This window comes from Pristiophorus japonicus, chromosome 10, assembly GCF_044704955.1.
Source record: "Pristiophorus japonicus isolate sPriJap1 chromosome 10, sPriJap1.hap1, whole genome shotgun sequence".
Taxonomy (NCBI): domain Eukaryota; kingdom Metazoa; phylum Chordata; class Chondrichthyes; family Pristiophoridae; genus Pristiophorus; species Pristiophorus japonicus.
Window position 1 is genome coordinate 223272676 of NC_091986.1, and position 19018 is coordinate 223291693.

At 57.5% G+C, this 19018-nt stretch overlaps 1 protein-coding gene across 1 annotated transcript in view; it reads right to left on the bottom strand.

Annotated features, from left to right (window-relative positions):
• The window catches only part of LOC139275326 (ankyrin repeat domain-containing protein 50-like), a 66306-nt gene that overhangs the window by 16883 nt on the left and 30405 nt on the right, over positions 1 to 19018 (bottom strand). Inside the window, exon 3 of the mRNA XM_070892634.1 lies at positions 16557 to 16786. Within this exon, the coding sequence (XP_070748735.1) occupies positions 16557 to 16786 (230 nt within the window). The remainder of the gene's footprint in view (positions 1 to 16556; positions 16787 to 19018) is intronic.

Below are 19018 nucleotides of genomic sequence, written 5' to 3' on the forward strand. Positions count from 1 at the left end.
TGTGCGTGGGACCCGTACCCCAGTGAGTCAGTGTGTATGAGACCCGTACCCCAGTGGGTCAGTGTGTGTGGGACCTGTATCCCAGTGAGAGTCAGTGTGTATGGGACCCCTTACCCCAGTGAGAGTCAGTGTGTGTGGGACCCGTACCCCAGTGAGAGTCAGTGTGTGTGGGACCCGTACCCCAGTGAGTCAGTGTGTGTGGGACCCGTACCCCAGTGAGAGTCAGTGTGTGTGGGACCCGTATCCCAGTGAGAGTCAGTGTGTGTGGGTATCGCACCCCAGTGAGAGTCAGTGTGTGTGGGACTGTACCCCAGTGAGAGTCAGTGTGTTTGGGACCCGTACCCCAGTGAGAGTCAGTGTGTGTGGGACCCATACCCCAGTGAGAGTCAGTGTGTGTGGGACCCGTACCCCAGTGAGAGTCAGTGTGTGTGGGACCCATACCCCAGTGAGAGTCAGTGTGTGTGGGACCCATACCCCAGTGGGAGTCAGTGTGTGTGGGACCCATACCCCAGTGAGAGTCAGTGTGTGTGGGACCCGTAACCCAGTGAGTCAGTGTGTGTGGGACCCGTACCCCACTGAGAGTCAGTGTGTGTGGGACCCGTACCCCAGTGAGTCAGTGTGTGTGGGACCTGTACCCCAGTGAGAGTCAGTGTGTGTGGGACCCATAACCCAGTGAGAGTCAGTGTGTGTGGGACCCGTACCCCAGTGAGAGTCACTGTGTGTGGGACTGTACCCCAGTGAGAGTCAGTGTGTGTGGGACCCGTACCCCACTGAGAGTCAGTGTGTGTGGGAACCGTACCACAGTGATAGTCAGTGTGTGTGGGACCCGTACCCCAGTGAGTCAGTGTGTGTGGGACCCGTACCCCAGTGGGTCAGTGTGTGTGGGACCTGTATCCCAGTGAGAGTCAGTGTGTATGGGACCCATACCCCAGTGAGAGTCAGTGTGTGTGGGACCCATACCCCAGTGAGTCAGTGTGTGTGGGACCCGTACCCCAGTGAGAGTCAGTGTGTGTGGGACCCATACCCCAGTGAGAGTCAGTGTGTGTGGCACCCATACCCCAGTGGGAGTCAGTGTGTGTGGGACCCATACCCCAGTGAGAGTCAGTGTGTGTGGGACCCGTAACCCAGTGAGTCAGTGTGTGTGGGACCCGTACCCCACTGAGAGTCAGTGTGTGTGGGACCCGTACCCCAGTGAGTCAGTGTGTGTGGGACCTGTACCCCAGTGAGAGTCAGTGTGTGTGGGACCCATAACCCAGTGAGAGTCAGTGTGTGTGGGACCCGTACCCCAGTGAGAATCACTGTGTGTGGGACTGTACCCCAGTGAGAGTCAGTGTGTGTGGGACCCGTACCCCACTGAGAGTCAGTGTGTGTGGGAACCGTACCACAGTGATAGTCAGTGTGTGTGGGACCCGTACCCCAGTGAGTCAGTGTGTGTGGGACCCGTACCCCAGTGGGTCAGTGTGTGTGGGACCTGTATCCCAGTGAGAGTCAGTGTGTATGGGACCCCTACCCCAGTGAGAGTCAGTGTGTGTGGGACCCGTACCCCAGTGAGAGTCAGTGTGTGTGGGACCCGTACCCCAGTGAGAGTCAGTGTGTGTGGGACCCGTACCCCAGTGAGAGTCAGTGTGTGTGGGACTGTACCCCAGTGAGAGTTAGTGTGTGTGGGACCCGTACCCCACTGAGAGTCAGTGTGTTTGGGAACCGTATCCCAGTGAGAGTCAGTGTGTGTGGGACCCGTACCCCAGTGAGTCAGTGTGTGTGGGACCCGTACCCCAGTGGGTCAGTGTGTGTGGGACCTGTATCCCAGTGAGAGTCAGTGTGTATGGGACCCCTACCCCAGTGAGAGTCAGTGTGTGTGGGACCCGTACCCCAGTGAGAGTCAGTGTGTGTGGGACCCGTACCCCAGTGAGTCAGTGTGTGTGGGACCCGTACCCCAGTGAGAGTCAGTGTGTATGGGACCCCTACCCCAGTGAGAGTCAGTGTGTATGGGACTGTACCCCAGTGAGAGTCAGTGTGTGTGGGACCCATACCCCAGTGAGAGTCAGTGTGTGTGGGACCCGTACCCTAGTGAGAGTCAGTGTGTGTGGGACCCGTACCCCAGTGAGAGTCAGTGTGTGTGGGACTGTACCCCAGTGAGAGTCAGTGTGTGTGGGACCCGTACCCCACTGAGAGTCAGTGTGTGTGGGAACCGTACCCCAGTGAGAGTCAGTGTGCGTGGGACCCGTACCCCAATGAGACAGTGTGTATGGGACCCGTACCCCAGTGGGTCAGTGTGTGTGGGACCTTTATCCCAGTGAGAGTAAGTGTGTATGGGACCCCTTACCCCAGTGAGAGTCAGTGTGTGTGGGACACGTACCCCAGTGAGAGTCAGTGTGTGTGGGACACGTACCCCAGTGAGTCAGTGTGTGTGGGACCCGTACCCCAGTGAGAGTCAGTGTGTATGGGACCCGTATCCCAGTGAGAGTCAGTGTGTGTGGGTCCCGCACCCCAGTGAGAGTCAGTGTGTGTGGGACTGTACCCCAGTGAGAGTCAGTGTGTGTGGGACCCGTACCCCAGTGAGAGTCAGTGTGTGTGGGACCCATACCCCAGTGAGTCAGTGTGTGTGGGACCCGTACCCCAGTGAGAGTCAGTGTGTGTGGGACCCATACCCCAGTGAGAGTCAGTGTGTGTGGGACCCATACCCCAGTGGGAGTCAGTGTGTGTGGGACCCATACCCCAGTGAGAGTCAGTGTGTGTGGGACCCGTAACCCAGTGAGTCAGTGTGTGTGGGACCCGTACCCCACTGAGAGTCAGTGTGTGTGGGACCCGTACCCCAGTGAGTCAGTGTGTGTGGGTCCTGTACCCCAGTGAGAGTCAGTGTGTGTGGGACCCATAACCCAGTGAGAGTCAGTGTGTGTGGGAACCGTACCCCAGTGAGAGTCAGTGTGTGTGGGACCCGTACCCCAGTGAGTCAGTGTGTATGGGACCCATACCCCAGTAGGTCAGTGTGTGTGGGACCTGTATCCCAGTGAGAGTCAGTGTGTATGGGACCCCTTACCCCAGTGAGAGTCAGTGTGTGTGGGACCCGTACCCCAGTGAGAGTCAGTGTGCGTGGGACCCGTACCCCAGTGAGTCAGTGTGTGTGGGACCTGTACCCCAGTGAGAGTCAGTGTGTGTGGGACCCATACCCCAGTGAGAGTCAGTGTGTGTGGGACCCGTACCCCAGTGAGTCAGTGTGTGTGGGACCTGCACCCCAGTGAGAGTCAGTGTGTGTGGGACCCATAACCCAGTGAGAGTCAGTGTGTGTGGGACCCGTACCCCAGTGAGAGTCACTGTGTGTGGGACTGTACCCCAGTGAGAGTCAGTGTGTGTGGGACCCGTACCCCACTGAGAGTCAGTGTGTGTGGGAACCGTACCCCAGTGAGAGTCAGTGTGCGTGGGACCCGTACCCCAGTGAGTCAGTGTGTATGAGACCCGTACCCCAGTGGGTCAGTGTGTGTGGGACCTGTATCCCAGTGAGAGTCAGTGTGTATGGGACCCCTTACCCCAGTGAGAGTCAGTGTGTGTGGGACCCGTACCCCAGTGAGAGTCAGTGTGTGTGGGACCCGTACCCCAGTGAGTCAGTGTGTGTGGGACCCGTACCCCAGTGAGAGTCAGTGTGTGTGGGACCCGTATCCCAGTGAGAGTCAGTGTGTGTGGGTCCCGCACCCCAGTGAGAGTCAGTGTGTGTGGGACCCATACCCCAGTGGGAGTCAGTGTGTGTGGGACCCATACCCCAGTGAGAGTCAGTGTGTGTGGGACCCGTAACCCAGTGAGTCAGTGTGTGTGGGACCCGTACCCCACTGAGAGTCAGTGTGTGTGGGACCCGTACCCCAGTGAGTCAGTGTGTGTGGGACCTGTACCCCAGTGAGAGTCAGTGTGTGTGGGACCCATAACCCAGTGAGAGTCAGTGTGTGTGGGACCCGTACCCCAGTGAGAGTCACTGTGTGTGGGACTGTACCCCAGTGAGAGTCAGTGTGTGTGGGACCCGTACCCCACTGAGAGTCAGTGTGTGTGGGAACCGTACCACAGTGATAGTCAGTGTGTGTGGGACCCGTACCCCAGTGAGTCAGTGTGTGTGGGACCCGTACCCCAGTGGGTCAGTGTGTGTGGGACCTGTATCCCAGTGAGAGTCAGTGTGTATGGGACCCATACCCCAGTGAGAGTCAGTGTGTGTGGGACCCATACCCCAGTGAGTCAGTGTGTGTGGGACCCGTACCCCAGTGAGAGTCAGTGTGTGTGGGACCCATACCCCAGTGAGAGTCAGTGTGTGTGGCACCCATACCCCAGTGGGAGTCAGTGTGTGTGGGACCCATACCCCAGTGAGAGTCAGTGTGTGTGGGACCCGTAACCCAGTGAGTCAGTGTGTGTGGGACCCGTACCCCACTGAGAGTCAGTGTGTGTGGGACCCGTACCCCAGTGAGTCAGTGTGTGTGGGACCTGTACCCCAGTGAGAGTCAGTGTGTGTGGGACCCATAACCCAGTGAGAGTCAGTGTGTGTGGGACCCGTACCCCAGTGAGAATCACTGTGTGTGGGACTGTACCCCAGTGAGAGTCAGTGTGTGTGGGACCCGTACCCCACTGAGAGTCAGTGTGTGTGGGAACCGTACCACAGTGATAGTCAGTGTGTGTGGGACCCGTACTCCAGTGAGTCAGTGTGTGTGGGACCCGTACCCCAGTGGGTCAGTGTGTGTGGGACCTGTATCCCAGTGAGAGTCAGTGTGTATGGGACCCCTACCCCAGTGAGAGTCAGTGTGTGTGGGACCCGTACCCCAGTGAGAGTCAGTGTGTGTGGGACCCGTACCCCAGTGAGAGTCAGTGTGTGTGGGACCCGTACCCCAGTGAGAGTCAGTGTGTGTGGGACTGTACCCCAGTGAGAGTTAGTGTGTGTGGGACCCGTACCCCACTGAGAGTCAGTGTGTTTGGGAACCGTATCCCAGTGAGAGTCAGTGTGTGTGGGACCCGTACCCCAGTGAGTCAGTGTGTGTGGGACCCGTACCCCAGTGGGTCAGTGTGTGTGGGACCTGTATCCCAGTGAGAGTCAGTGTGTATGGGACCCCTACCCCAGTGAGAGTCAGTGTGTGTGGGACCCGTACCCCAGTGAGAGTCAGTGTGTGTGGGACCCGTACCCCAGTGAGTCAGTGTGTGTGGGACCCGTACCCCAGTGAGAGTCAGTGTGTATGGGACCCCTACCCCAGTGAGAGTCAGTGTGTATGGGACTGTACCCCAGTGAGAGTCAGTGTGTGTGGGACCCATACCCCAGTGAGAGTCAGTGTGTGTGGGACCCGTACCCTAGTGAGAGTCAGTGTGTGTGGGACCCGTACCCCAGTGAGAGTCAGTGTGTGTGGGACTGTACCCCAGTGAGAGTCAGTGTGTGTGGGACCCGTACCCCACTGAGAGTCAGTGTGTGTGGGAACCGTACCCCAGTGAGAGTCAGTGTGCGTGGGACCCGTACCCCAATGAGACAGTGTGTATGGGACCCGTACCCCAGTGGGTCAGTGTGTGTGGGACCTTTATCCCAGTGAGAGTAAGTGTGTATGGGACCCCTTACCCCAGTGAGAGTCAGTGTGTGTGGGACACGTACCCCAGTGAGAGTCAGTGTGTGTGGGACACGTACCCCAGTGAGTCAGTGTGTGTGGGACCCGTACCCCAGTGAGAGTCAGTGTGTGTGGGACCCGTATCCCAGTGAGAGTCAGTGTGTGTGGGTCCCGCACCCCAGTGAGAGTCAGTGTGTGTGGGACTGTACCCCAGTGAGAGTCAGTGTGTGTGGGACCCGTACCCCAGTGAGAGTCAGTGTGTGTGGGACCCATACCCCAGTGAGTCAGTGTGTGTGGGACCCGTACCCCAGTGAGAGTCAGTGTGTGTGGGACCCGTAACCCAGTGAGTCAGTGTGTGTGGGACCCGTACCCCACTGAGAGTCAGTGTGTGTGGGACCCGTACCCCAGTGAGTCAGTGTGTGTGGGTCCTGTACCCCAGTGAGAGTCAGTGTGTGTGGGACCCATAACCCAGTGAGAGTCAGTGTGTGTGGGAACCGTACCCCAGTGAGAGTCAGTGTGTGTGGGACCCGTACCCCAGTGAGTCAGTGTGTATGGGACCCATACCCCAGTAGGTCAGTGTGTGTGGGACCTGTATCCCAGTGAGAGTCAGTGTGTATGGGACCCCTTACCCCAGTGAGAGTCAGTGTGTGTGGGACCCGTACCCCAGTGAGAGTCAGTGTGCGTGGGACCCGTACCCCAGTGAGTCAGTGTGTGTGGGACCTGTACCCCAGTGAGAGTCAGTGTGTGTGGGACCCATACCCCAGTGAGAGTCAGTGTGTGTGGGACCCGTACCCCAGTGAGTCAGTGTGTGTGGGACCTGTACCCCAGTGAGAGTCAGTGTGTGTGGGACCCATAACCCAGTGAGAGTCAGTGTGTGTGGGACCCGTACCCCAGTGAGAGTCACTGTGTGTGGGACTGTACCCCAGTGAGAGTCAGTGTGTGTGGGACCCGTACCCCACTGAGAGTCAGTGTGTGTGGGAACCGTACCCCAGTGAGAGTCAGTGTGCGTGGGACCCGTACCCCAGTGAGTCAGTGTGTATGGGACCCGTACCCCAGTGGGTCAGTGTGTGTGGGACCTGTATCCCAGTGAGAGTCAGTGTGTATGGGACCCCTTACCCCAGTGAGAGTCAGTGTGTGTGGGACCCGTACCCCAGTGAGAGTCAGTGTGTGTGGGACCCGTACCCCAGTGAGTCAGTGTGTGTGGGACCCGTACCCCAGTGAGAGTCAGTGTGTGTGGGACCCGTATCCCAGTGAGAGTCAGTGTGTGTGGGTCCCGCACCCCAGTGAGAGTCAGTGTGTGTGGGACTGTACCCCAGTGAGAGTCAGTGTGTTTGGGACCCGTACCCCAGTGAGAGTCAGTGTGTGTGGGACCCATACCCCAGTGAGTCAGTGTGTGTGGGACCCGTACCCCAGTGAGAGTCAGTGTGTGTGGGACCCATACCCCAGTGAGAGTCAGTGTGTGTGGGACCCATACCCCAGTGGGAGTCAGTGTGTGTGGGACCCATACCCCAGTGAGAGTCAGTGTGTGTGGGACCCGTAACCCAGTGAGTCAGTGTGTGTGGGACCCGTACCCCACTGAGAGTCAGTGTGTGTGGGACCCGTACCCCAGTGAGTCAGTGTGTGTGGGACCTGTACCCCAGTGAGAGTCAGTGTGTGTGGGACCCATAACCCAGTGAGAGTCAGTGTGTGTGGGACCCGTACCCCAGTGAGAGTCACTGTGTGTGGGACTGTACCCCAGTGAGAGTCAGTGTGTGTGGGACCCGTACCCCACTGAGAGTCAGTGTGTGTGGGAACCGTACCACAGTGATAGTCAGTGTGTGTGGGACCCGTACCCCAGTGAGTCAGTGTGTGTGGGACCCGTACCCCAGTGGGTCAGTGTGTGTGGGACCTGTATCCCAGTGAGAGTCAGTGTGTATGGGACCCATACCCCAGTGAGAGTCAGTGTGTGTGGGACCCGTACCCCAGTGAGAGTCAGTGTGTGTGGGACCCGTACCCCAGTGAGAGTCAGTGTGTGTGGGACCCGTACCCCAGTGAGAGTCACTGTGTGTGGGACTGTACCCCAGTGAGAGTCAGTGTGTGTGGGACCCGTACCCCACTGAGAGTCAGTGTGTGTGGGAACCGTACCCCAGTGAGAGTCAGTGTGTGTGGGACCCGTACCCCAGTGAGTCAGTGTGTGTGGGACCCGTACCCCAGTGGGTCAGTGTGTGTGGGACCTGTATCCCAGTGAGAGTCAGTGTGTATGGGACCCCTACCCCAGTGAGAGTCAGTGTGTGTGGGACCCGTACCCCAGTGAGAGTCAGTGTGTGTGGGACCCGTACCCCAGTGAGTCAGTGTGTGTGGGACCCGTACCCCAGTGAGAGTCAGTGTGTATGGGACCCCTACCCCAGTGAGAGTCAGTGTGTGTGGGACTGTACCCCAGTGAGAGTCAGTGTGTGTGGGACCCATACCCCAGTGAGAGTCAGTGTGTGTGGGACCCGTACCCCAGTGAGTCAGTGTGTGTGGGACCTGTACCCCAGTGAGAGTCAGTGTGTGTGGGACCCATAACCCAGTGAGAGTCAGTGTGTGTGGGACCCGTACCCCAGTGAGAGTCAGTGTGTGGGACTGTACCCCAGTGAAAGTCAGTGTGTGTGGGACCCGTACCCCACTGAGAGTCAGTGTGTGTGGGACCCCTTACCCCAGTGAGAGTCAGTGTGTGTGGGACCCGTACCCCAGTGAGAGTCAGTGTGTGTGGGACCCGTACCCCAGTGAGTCAGTGTGTGTGGGACCCGTACCCCAGTGAGAGTCAGTGTGTGTGGGACCCGTATCCCAGTGAGAGTCAGTGTGTGTGGGTCCCGCACCCCAGTGAGAGTCAGTGTGTGTGGGACCCATACCCCAGTGGGAGTCAGTGTGTGTGGGACCCATACCCCAGTGAGAGTCAGTGTGTGTGGGACCCGTAACCCAGTGAGTCAGTGTGTGTGGGACCCGTACCCCACTGAGAGTCAGTGTGTGTGGGACCCGTACCCCAGTGAGTCAGTGTGTGTGGGACCTGTACCCCAGTGAGAGTCAGTGTGTGTGGGACCCATAACCCAGTGAGAGTCAGTGTGTGTGGGACCCGTACCCCAGTGAGAGTCACTGTGTGTGGGACTGTACCCCAGTGAGAGTCAGTGTGTGTGGGACCCGTACCCCACTGAGAGTCAGTGTGTGTGGGAACCGTACCACAGTGATAGTCAGTGTGTGTGGGACCCGTACCCCAGTGAGTCAGTGTGTGTGGGACCCGTACCCCAGTGGGTCAGTGTGTGTGGGACCTGTATCCCAGTGAGAGTCAGTGTGTATGGGACCCATACCCCAGTGAGAGTCAGTGTGTGTGGGACCCATACCCCAGTGAGTCAGTGTGTGTGGGACCCGTACCCCAGTGAGAGTCAGTGTGTGTGGGACCCATACCCCAGTGAGAGTCAGTGTGTGTGGCACCCATACCCCAGTGGGAGTCAGTGTGTGTGGGACCCATACCCCAGTGAGAGTCAGTGTGTGTGGGACCCGTAACCCAGTGAGTCAGTGTGTGTGGGACCCGTACCCCACTGAGAGTCAGTGTGTGTGGGACCCGTACCCCAGTGAGTCAGTGTGTGTGGGACCTGTACCCCAGTGAGAGTCAGTGTGTGTGGGACCCATAACCCAGTGAGAGTCAGTGTGTGTGGGACCCGTACCCCAGTGAGAATCACTGTGTGTGGGACTGTACCCCAGTGAGAGTCAGTGTGTGTGGGACCCGTACCCCACTGAGAGTCAGTGTGTGTGGGAACCGTACCACAGTGATAGTCAGTGTGTGTGGGACCCGTACCCCAGTGAGTCAGTGTGTGTGGGACCCGTACCCCAGTGGGTCAGTGTGTGTGGGACCTGTATCCCAGTGAGAGTCAGTGTGTATGGGACCCCTACCCCAGTGAGAGTCAGTGTGTGTGGGACCCGTACCCCAGTGAGAGTCAGTGTGTGTGGGACCCGTACCCCAGTGAGAGTCAGTGTGTGTGGGACCCGTACCCCAGTGAGAGTCAGTGTGTGTGGGACTGTACCCCAGTGAGAGTTAGTGTGTGTGGGACCCGTACCCCACTGAGAGTCAGTGTGTTTGGGAACCGTATCCCAGTGAGAGTCAGTGTGTGTGGGACCCGTACCCCAGTGAGTCAGTGTGTGTGGGACCCGTACCCCAGTGGGTCAGTGTGTGTGGGACCTGTATCCCAGTGAGAGTCAGTGTGTATGGGACCCCTACCCCAGTGAGAGTCAGTGTGTGTGGGACCCGTACCCCAGTGAGAGTCAGTGTGTGTGGGACCCGTACCCCAGTGAGTCAGTGTGTGTGGGACCCGTACCCCAGTGAGAGTCAGTGTGTATGGGACCCCTACCCCAGTGAGAGTCAGTGTGTATGGGACTGTACCCCAGTGAGAGTCAGTGTGTGTGGGACCCATACCCCAGTGAGAGTCAGTGTGTGTGGGACCCGTACCCTAGTGAGAGTCAGTGTGTGTGGGACCCGTACCCCAGTGAGAGTCAGTGTGTGTGGGACTGTACCCCAGTGAGAGTCAGTGTGTGTGGGACCCGTACCCCACTGAGAGTCAGTGTGTGTGGGAACCGTACCCCAGTGAGAGTCAGTGTGCGTGGGACCCGTACCCCAATGAGACAGTGTGTATGGGACCCGTACCCCAGTGGGTCAGTGTGTGTGGGACCTTTATCCCAGTGAGAGTAAGTGTGTATGGGACCCCTACCCCAGTGAGAGTCAGTGTGTGTGGGACCCGTACCCCAGTGAGAGTCAGTGTGTGTGGGACCCGTACCCCAGTGAGAGTCAGTGTGTGTGGGACCCGTACCCCAGTGAGAGTCAGTGTGTGTGGGACTGTACCCCAGTGAGAGTTAGTGTGTGTGGGACCCGTACCCCACTGAGAGTCAGTGTGTTTGGGAACCGTATCCCAGTGAGAGTCAGTGTGTGTGGGACCCGTACCCCAGTGAGTCAGTGTGTGTGGGACCCGTACCCCAGTGGGTCAGTGTGTGTGGGACCTGTATCCCAGTGAGAGTCAGTGTGTATGGGACCCCTACCCCAGTGAGAGTCAGTGTGTGTGGGACCCGTACCCCAGTGAGAGTCAGTGTGTGTGGGACCCGTACCCCAGTGAGTCAGTGTGTGTGGGACCCGTACCCCAGTGAGAGTCAGTGTGTATGGGACCCCTACCCCAGTGAGAGTCAGTGTGTATGGGACTGTACCCCAGTGAGAGTCAGTGTGTGTGGGACCCATACCCCAGTGAGAGTCAGTGTGTGTGGGACCCGTACCCTAGTGAGAGTCAGTGTGTGTGGGACCCGTACCCCAGTGAGAGTCAGTGTGTGTGGGACTGTACCCCAGTGAGAGTCAGTGTGTGTGGGACCCGTACCCCACTGAGAGTCAGTGTGTGTGGGAACCGTACCCCAGTGAGAGTCAGTGTGCGTGGGACCCGTACCCCAATGAGACAGTGTGTATGGGACCCGTACCCCAGTGGGTCAGTGTGTGTGGGACCTTTATCCCAGTGAGAGTAAGTGTGTATGGGACCCCTTACCCCAGTGAGAGTCAGTGTGTGTGGGACACGTACCCCAGTGAGAGTCAGTGTGTGTGGGACACGTACCCCAGTGAGTCAGTGTGTGTGGGACCCGTACCCCAGTGAGAGTCAGTGTGTGTGGGACCCGTATCCCAGTGAGAGTCAGTGTGTGTGGGTCCCGCACCCCAGTGAGAGTCAGTGTGTGTGGGACTGTACCCCAGTGAGAGTCAGTGTGTGTGGGACCCGTACCCCAGTGAGAGTCAGTGTGTGTGGGACCCATACCCCAGTGAGTCAGTGTGTGTGGGACCCGTACCCCAGTGAGAGTCAGTGTGTGTGGGACCCATACCCCAGTGAGAGTCAGTGTGTGTGGGACCCATACCCCAGTGGGAGTCAGTGTGTGTGGGACCCATACCCCAGTGAGAGTCAGTGTGTGTGGGACCCGTAACCCAGTGAGTCAGTGTGTGTGGGACCCGTACCCCACTGAGAGTCAGTGTGTGTGGGACCCGTACCCCAGTGAGTCAGTGTGTGTGGGTCCTGTACCCCAGTGAGAGTCAGTGTGTGTGGGACCCATAACCCAGTGAGAGTCAGTGTGTGTGGGAACCGTACCCCAGTGAGAGTCAGTGTGTGTGAGACCCGTACCCCAGTGAGTCAGTGTGTATGGGACCCATACCCCAGTAGGTCAGTGTGTGTGGGACCTGTATCCCAGTGAGAGTCAGTGTGTATGGGACCCCTTACCCCAGTGAGAGTCAGTGTGTGTGGGACCCGTACCCCAGTGAGAGTCAGTGTGCGTGGGACCCGTACCCCAGTGAGTCAGTGTGTGTGGGACCTGTACCCCAGTGAGAGTCAGTGTGTGTGGGACCCATACCCCAGTGAGAGTCAGTGTGTGTGGGACCCGTACCCCAGTGAGTCAGTGTGTGTGGGACCTGTACCCCAGTGAGAGTCAGTGTGTGTGGGACCCATAACCCAGTGAGAGTCAGTGTGTGTGGGACCCGTACCCCAGTGAGAGTCACTGTGTGTGGGACTGTACCCCAGTGAGAGTCAGTGTGTGTGGGACCCGTACCCCACTGAGAGTCAGTGTGTGTGGGAACCGTACCCCAGTGAGAGTCAGTGTGCGTGGGACCCGTACCCCAGTGAGTCAGTGTGTATGGGACCCGTACCCCAGTGGGTCAGTGTGTGTGGGACCTGTATCCCAGTGAGAGTCAGTGTGTATGGGACCCCTTACCCCAGTGAGAGTCAGTGTGTGTGGGACCCGTACCCCAGTGAGAGTCAGTGTGTGTGGGACCCGTACCCCAGTGAGTCAGTGTGTGTGGGACCCGTACCCCAGTGAGAGTCAGTGTGTGTGGGACCCGTATCCCAGTGAGAGTCAGTGTGTGTGGGTCCCGCACCCCAGTGAGAGTCAGTGTGTGTGGGACTGTACCCCAGTGAGAGTCAGTGTGTTTGGGACCCGTACCCCAGTGAGAGTCAGTGTGTGTGGGACCCATACCCCAGTGAGTCAGTGTGTGTGGGACCCGTACCCCAGTGAGAGTCAGTGTGTGTGGGACCCATACCCCAGTGAGAGTCAGTGTGTGTGGGACCCATACCCCAGTGGGAGTCAGTGTGTGTGGGACCCATACCCCAGTGAGAGTCAGTGTGTGTGGGACCCGTAACCCAGTGAGTCAGTGTGTGTGGGACCCGTACCCCACTGAGAGTCAGTGTGTGTGGGACCCGTACCCCAGTGAGTCAGTGTGTGTGGGACCTGTACCCCAGTGAGAGTCAGTGTGTGTGGGACCCATAACCCAGTGAGAGTCAGTGTGTGTGGGACCCGTACCCCAGTGAGAGTCACTGTGTGTGGGACTGTACCCCAGTGAGAGTCAGTGTGTGTGGGACCCGTACCCCACTGAGAGTCAGTGTGTGTGGGAACCGTACCACAGTGATAGTCAGTGTGTGTGGGACCCGTACCCCAGTGAGTCAGTGTGTGTGGGACCCGTACCCCAGTGGGTCAGTGTGTGTGGGACCTGTATCCCAGTGAGAGTCAGTGTGTATGGGACCCATACCCCAGTGAGAGTCAGTGTGTGTGGGACCCGTACCCCAGTGAGAGTCAGTGTGTGTGGGACCCGTACCCCAGTGAGAGTCAGTGTGTGTGGGACCCGTACCCCAGTGAGAGTCACTGTGTGTGGGACTGTACCCCAGTGAGAGTCAGTGTGTGTGGGACCCGTACCCCACTGAGAGTCAGTGTGTGTGGGAACCGTACCCCAGTGAGAGTCAGTGTGTGTGGGACCCGTACCCCAGTGAGTCAGTGTGTGTGGGACCCGTACCCCAGTGGGTCAGTGTGTGTGGGACCTGTATCCCAGTGAGAGTCAGTGTGTATGGGACCCCTACCCCAGTGAGAGTCAGTGTGTGTGGGACCCGTACCCCAGTGAGAGTCAGTGTGTGTGGGACCCGTACCCCAGTGAGTCAGTGTGTGTGGGACCCGTACCCCAGTGAGAGTCAGTGTGTATGGGACCCCTACCCCAGTGAGAGTCAGTGTGTGTGGGACTGTACCCCAGTGAGAGTCAGTGTGTGTGGGACCCATACCCCAGTGAGAGTCAGTGTGTGTGGGACCCGTACCCCAGTGAGTCAGTGTGTGTGGGACCTGTACCCCAGTGAGAGTCAGTGTGTGTGGGACCCATAACCCAGTGAGAGTCAGTGTGTGTGGGACCCGTACCCCAGTGAGAGTCAGTGTGTGTGGGACTGTACCCCAGTGAAAGTCAGTGTGTGTGGGACCCGTACCCCACTGAGAGTCAGTGTGTGTGGGACCCGTACCCCAGTGAGTCAGTGTGTGTGGGACCCGTACCCCAGTGAGTCAGTGTGTATGGGACCCGTACCCCAGTGGGTCAGTGTGTGTGGGACCTGTATCCCAGTGAGAGTCAGTGTGTATGGGACCCCTTACCCCAGTGAGAGTCAGTGTGTGTGGGACCCGTACCCCAGTGAGAGTCAGTGTGTGTGGGACCCGTATCCCAGTGAGAGTCAGTGTGTGTGGGACCCGTACCCCAGTGAGTCAGTGTGTGTGGGACCCGTACCCCAGTGGGTCAGTGTGTGTGGGACCTGTATCCCAGTGAGAGTCAGTGTGTATGGGACCCCTACCCCAGTGAGAGTCAGTGTGTGTGGGACCCGTACCCCAGTGAGAGTCAGTGTGTGTGGGACCCGTACCCCAGTGAGAGTCAGTGTGCGTGGGACCCGTATCCCAGTGAGAGTCAGTGTGTGTGGGTCCCGCACCCCAGTGAGAGTCAGTGTGTGTGGGACTGTACCCCAGTGAGAGTCAGTGTGTGTGGGACCCATACCCCAGTGAGAGTCAGTGTGTGTGGGACCCATACCCCAGTGAGAGTCAGTGTGTGTGGGACCCATAACCCAGTGAGAGTCAGTGTGTGTGGGACCCGTACCCCAGTGAGAGTCACTGTGTGTGGGACTGTACCCCAGTGAGAGTCAGTGTGTGTGGGACCCGTACCCCACTGAGAGTCAGTGTGTGTGGGAACCGTATCCCAGTGAGAGTCAGTGTGTGTGGGTCCCGCACCCCAGTGAGAGTCAGTGTGTGTGGGACCCATACCCCAGTGAGTCAGTGTGTGTGGGACCCGTACCCCAGTAAGAGTCAGTGTGTGTGGGACCCATACCCCAGTGGGAGTCAGTGTGTGTGGGACCCATACCCCAGTGAGAGTCAGTGTGTGTGGGACCCGTACCCCAGTGAGTCAGTGTGTGTGGGACCCGTACCCCAGTGAGAGTCAGTGTGTGTGGGATCCGTATCCCAGTGAGAGTCAGTGTGTGTGGGTCCCGCACCCCAGTGAGAGTCAGTGTGTGTGGGACTGTACCCCAGTGAGAGTCAGTGTGTGTGGGACCCGTACCCCAGTGAGAGTCAGTGTGTGTGGGACCCATAACCCAGTGAGAGTCAGTGTGTGTGGGACTGTACCCCAGTGAGAGTCAGTGTGTGTGGGACCCATACCCCAGTGAGTCAGTGTGTGTGGGACCCGTACCCCAGTGAGAGTCAGTGTGTGTGGGACCCATACCCCAGTGAGTCAGTGTGTGTGGGACCCGTACCCCAGTGAGATTTTGTGTATGTGGGAACCGTACCCCAGTGAGAGTCAGTGTGTGTGGGACCCGTACCCCAGTGAGTCAGTGTGTGTGGGACCCGTACCCCAGTGAGAGTCAGTGTGTGTGGGACCCGTATCCCAGTGAGAGTCAGTGTGTGTGGGTCCCGCACCCCAGTGAGAGTCAGTGTGTGTGGGACTGTACCCCAGTGAGAGTCAGTGTGTGTGGGACCCGTACCCCAGTGAGAGTCAGTGTGTGTGGGACCCATACCCCAGTGAGTCAGTGTGTGTGGGACACGTACCCCAGTGAGAGTCAGTGTGTGTGGGACCCATACCCCAGTGAGAGTCAGTGTGTGTGGGACCCATACCCCAGTGGGAATCAGTGTGTGTGGGACCCATACCCCAGTGAGAGTCAGTGTGTGTGGGACCCGTAACCCAGTGAGTCAGTGTGTGTGGGACCCGTACCCCACTGAGAGTCAGTGTGTGTGGGACCCGTACCCCAATAAGTCAGTATGTGTGGGACCTGTACCCCAGTGAGAGTCAGTGTGTGTGGGACCCATAACCCAGTGAGAGTCAGTGTGTGTGGGACCCGTACCCCAGTGAGAGTCACTGTGTGTGGGACTGTACCCCAGTGAGAGTCAGTGTGTATGGGACCCCTACCCCAGTGAGAGTCAGTGTGTGTGGGACCCGTACCCCAGTGAGAGTCAGTGTGTGTGGGACCCGTACCCCAGTGAGTCAGTGTGTGTGGGACCCGTACCCCAGTGAGAGTCAGTGTGCGTGGGACCCGTATCCCAGTGAGAGTCAGTGTGTGTGGGTCCCGCACCCCAGTGAGAGTCAGTGTGTGTGGGACTGTACCCCAGTGAGAGTCAGTGTGTGTGGGACCCATACCCCAGTGAGTCAGTGTGTGTGGGACCCGTACCCCAGTGAGAGTCAGTGTGTGTGGGACCCATACCCCAGTGAGTCAGTGTGTGTGGGACCCGTACCCCAGTGAGATTTTGTGTATGTGGGACTGTACCCCAGTGAGAGTCAGTGTGTGTGTGGGACCCATACCCCAGTGAGAGTCAGTGTGTGTGGGACCCGTACCCCAGTGAGATTTAGTGTATGTGGGACTGTACCCCAGTGAGAGTCAGTGTGTGTGGGACCCGTACCCCAGTGAGAGTCAGTGTGTGTGGGACTGTACCCCAGTGAGAGTCAGTGTGTGTGGGACCCGTACCCCAGTGAGATTTAGTGTATGTGGGACTGTACCCCAGTGAGAGTCAGTGTGTGTGGGACCCGTACCCCAGTGAGAGGTAGTGTATGTGGGACCCGTACCCCAGTGAGAGGTAGTGTATGTGGGACCCGTACCCCAGTGAGAGTCAGTGTGTGTGGGACCCGTACCCCAGTGAGAGTCAGTGTGTGTGGGACCTGTACCCCATTCCCACCTGCATACACTCTGCTCCTGCTGTACACCTCACCTGTAAACATTCTGCTGACCACTTTATTTTGTTTTCGAGCCGAGCACACCAGGAGGAGCCAGGAGGGGAAGAGTTCGTGGTGATTGGAAAGAAGCTCGCCGATGGTCCCACTCTTCCCAGAAGGCTTCCAGTCGACATCTTTGAAGATCTCGCCTTCATCGATGGAGTCTACCAGCAGCAGAAGGTTCTGTGAGGGTGGCTGGATGTCTAGGAGCGGGAGGAGGACAGCCCTGCATCGGGCAAAGTTAAAAGCATCAGTGTGTAAGTGAGTGCTCTCCCTATACAACAAGATGCAAACATCTCACAAGGTGTTTCACACAGACACGGGAATGGATGCTCGCTGAGCCAAAGGTGCAGGCACGAGGATGGTGACCAGATTGAGGAGTTTGGATAAGAGCAGCAGAGTTTAGGGTGAGCTCCAGTTTATGAAGGTGGAAGTTGGGAGGCCATGGGTGTGCTGGAATAGTTGAGTCCGGAGGTAACAAAGTCACGGATAAGGGCATCAGCAAGAGATGAGCTGAAGTGGGGCTGGATACGGGCGATGTTGAGGAGGGGGAAGTAGGCGGTCTGCGTGATGGAGAGGTTATGGGGTAGGAAGAGGTACAGGGAGCATTAACGTGACTCACTAGTATATGGGCCACAATAGTGAGTGAGAACAATCACCCCAGCTCACACTCGGAGCACCGGGGAGGGCGGGGGGAAGACACCTCATGAGTGTGGGCCTCACTAGGCAACTGGGGTCACACTCAGTTACACACTCATATCCCAACACGAGTGTGAGCGGCAGGCAGCCCTGGTGTTTGTGAGCATTGTTTGTGCACAGAGCATTGATGGACACCTGCAACCTTTCTGTGCACCCTCCCAGGCTGAGTACGCAGGAGCTGTGGGAAGGAGCAATAATCACTGGCCAGACCTGTAGTAAATGCCCCGGGCACACATCAAACATCAGACACAACACCTCAAACCATCTGACACTGGAATGTCCCCAACAAACCGTATCACATTCCTCACACCGGATCAAACTCTGCACAAACCATTCCACCACTCAGGGCAGGTACAGCATGGGGTTAGATACAGAGTAAAGCTCCCTCTACACTGTCCCATCAAACACTCCCAGGGCAGGCACAGCACGGGGTTAGATACAGAATAAAGCTCCCTCTACACTGTCCCATTAAACAGTCCCAGGGCAGGTACAGCACGGGTTAGATACACAGTAAAGCTGCCTCTACACTGTCCCATCAACCACTCCCTCTGGCACTATAGCACGTTTAGTGAGTTGGTCTTACCGCAGGAAAAGGTTACTCAGGGAGATACGGAATGGATGACCAACAGGAAGAGCAGTGCAAGGAAGGTAGTGCAGGGGTCCCTTGCGGTCATCCCCCTGTAAAACAGATACACCGCTTTGGGTACTGTTAAGGGGGATGACTCACCAAGGGAGGGCAGCAGCAGCCAAGTTCATGGCACCGTGGCTGGCTCTGCTGCACAGGAGGGCAGGAAAAAGAGTGGGAGAGCTATAGGGATAGGGGATTCAATTGTAAGGGGAATAGATAGACGTTTCTGCGGTCGCAATTGAGACTCCATGATGGTACGTTGCTTCCCTGGTGCAAGGGTCAAGGATGTTTCGGAGAAGGTGCAGGGCATTCTGAAATGGGAGGGGGAACAGCCAGTTGTTGTGGTGCATACAGGTACCAACGATATAGGTAAAAAAAAGGATGAGGTCCGACAAGACGAATTTAGGGAGCTAGGAGCTCAATTAAAAAGTAGGACCTCAAAAGTAGTAATCTCAGGATTGCTACCAGTGCCACGTGCTAGTCAGAGTAGGAATCACAGGATAGCGCAGATGAATATGTGGCTTGAGCAGTGGTGCAGCAGGGAGGGATTCAAATTCCTGGGGCATTGGAATCGGTTCTGGGGGAGGTGGGACCAGTACAAACCGGACGGTCTGCACCTGGGCAGGACCGGAACCAATGTCCGAGGGGGAGTCTTTGCTAGTGCTGTTGGGGAGGAGTTAAACTAATATGGCAGGGGGATGGGAAGCAATGCAGGGAGACAGAGGGAAATAGAATGGGGGCAGAAGCAAAAGGTAGAAAGAAGTAAAAGTGGAGGGCAGAGAAACCTAAGGCAAAAAGCAAAAAGGACCACATTACAACAAAATTCTAAAGGGGCAAAGTGTGTTTGAAAGACAAGCCTGAAGCTCTGTGCCTCAATGCGAGGAGTATTCGGAAAGGTGGACGAATTAACTGCACAGATAGCAGTTAATGGATATGATGTGATTGGGATTACGGAGACATGGCTCCAGGGTGCCCAAGGCTGGGAACTCAACATCCAGGCGTATTCAACATTGAGGAAGGATGGACAGAAAGGAAAAGGAGGCGGGGTGGCATTGCTGGTTAAAGAGGAAATTAATGTAATAGTAAGGAGGGACATTAGCTTGGTTGATGTGGAATCTGTATGGGTGGAGC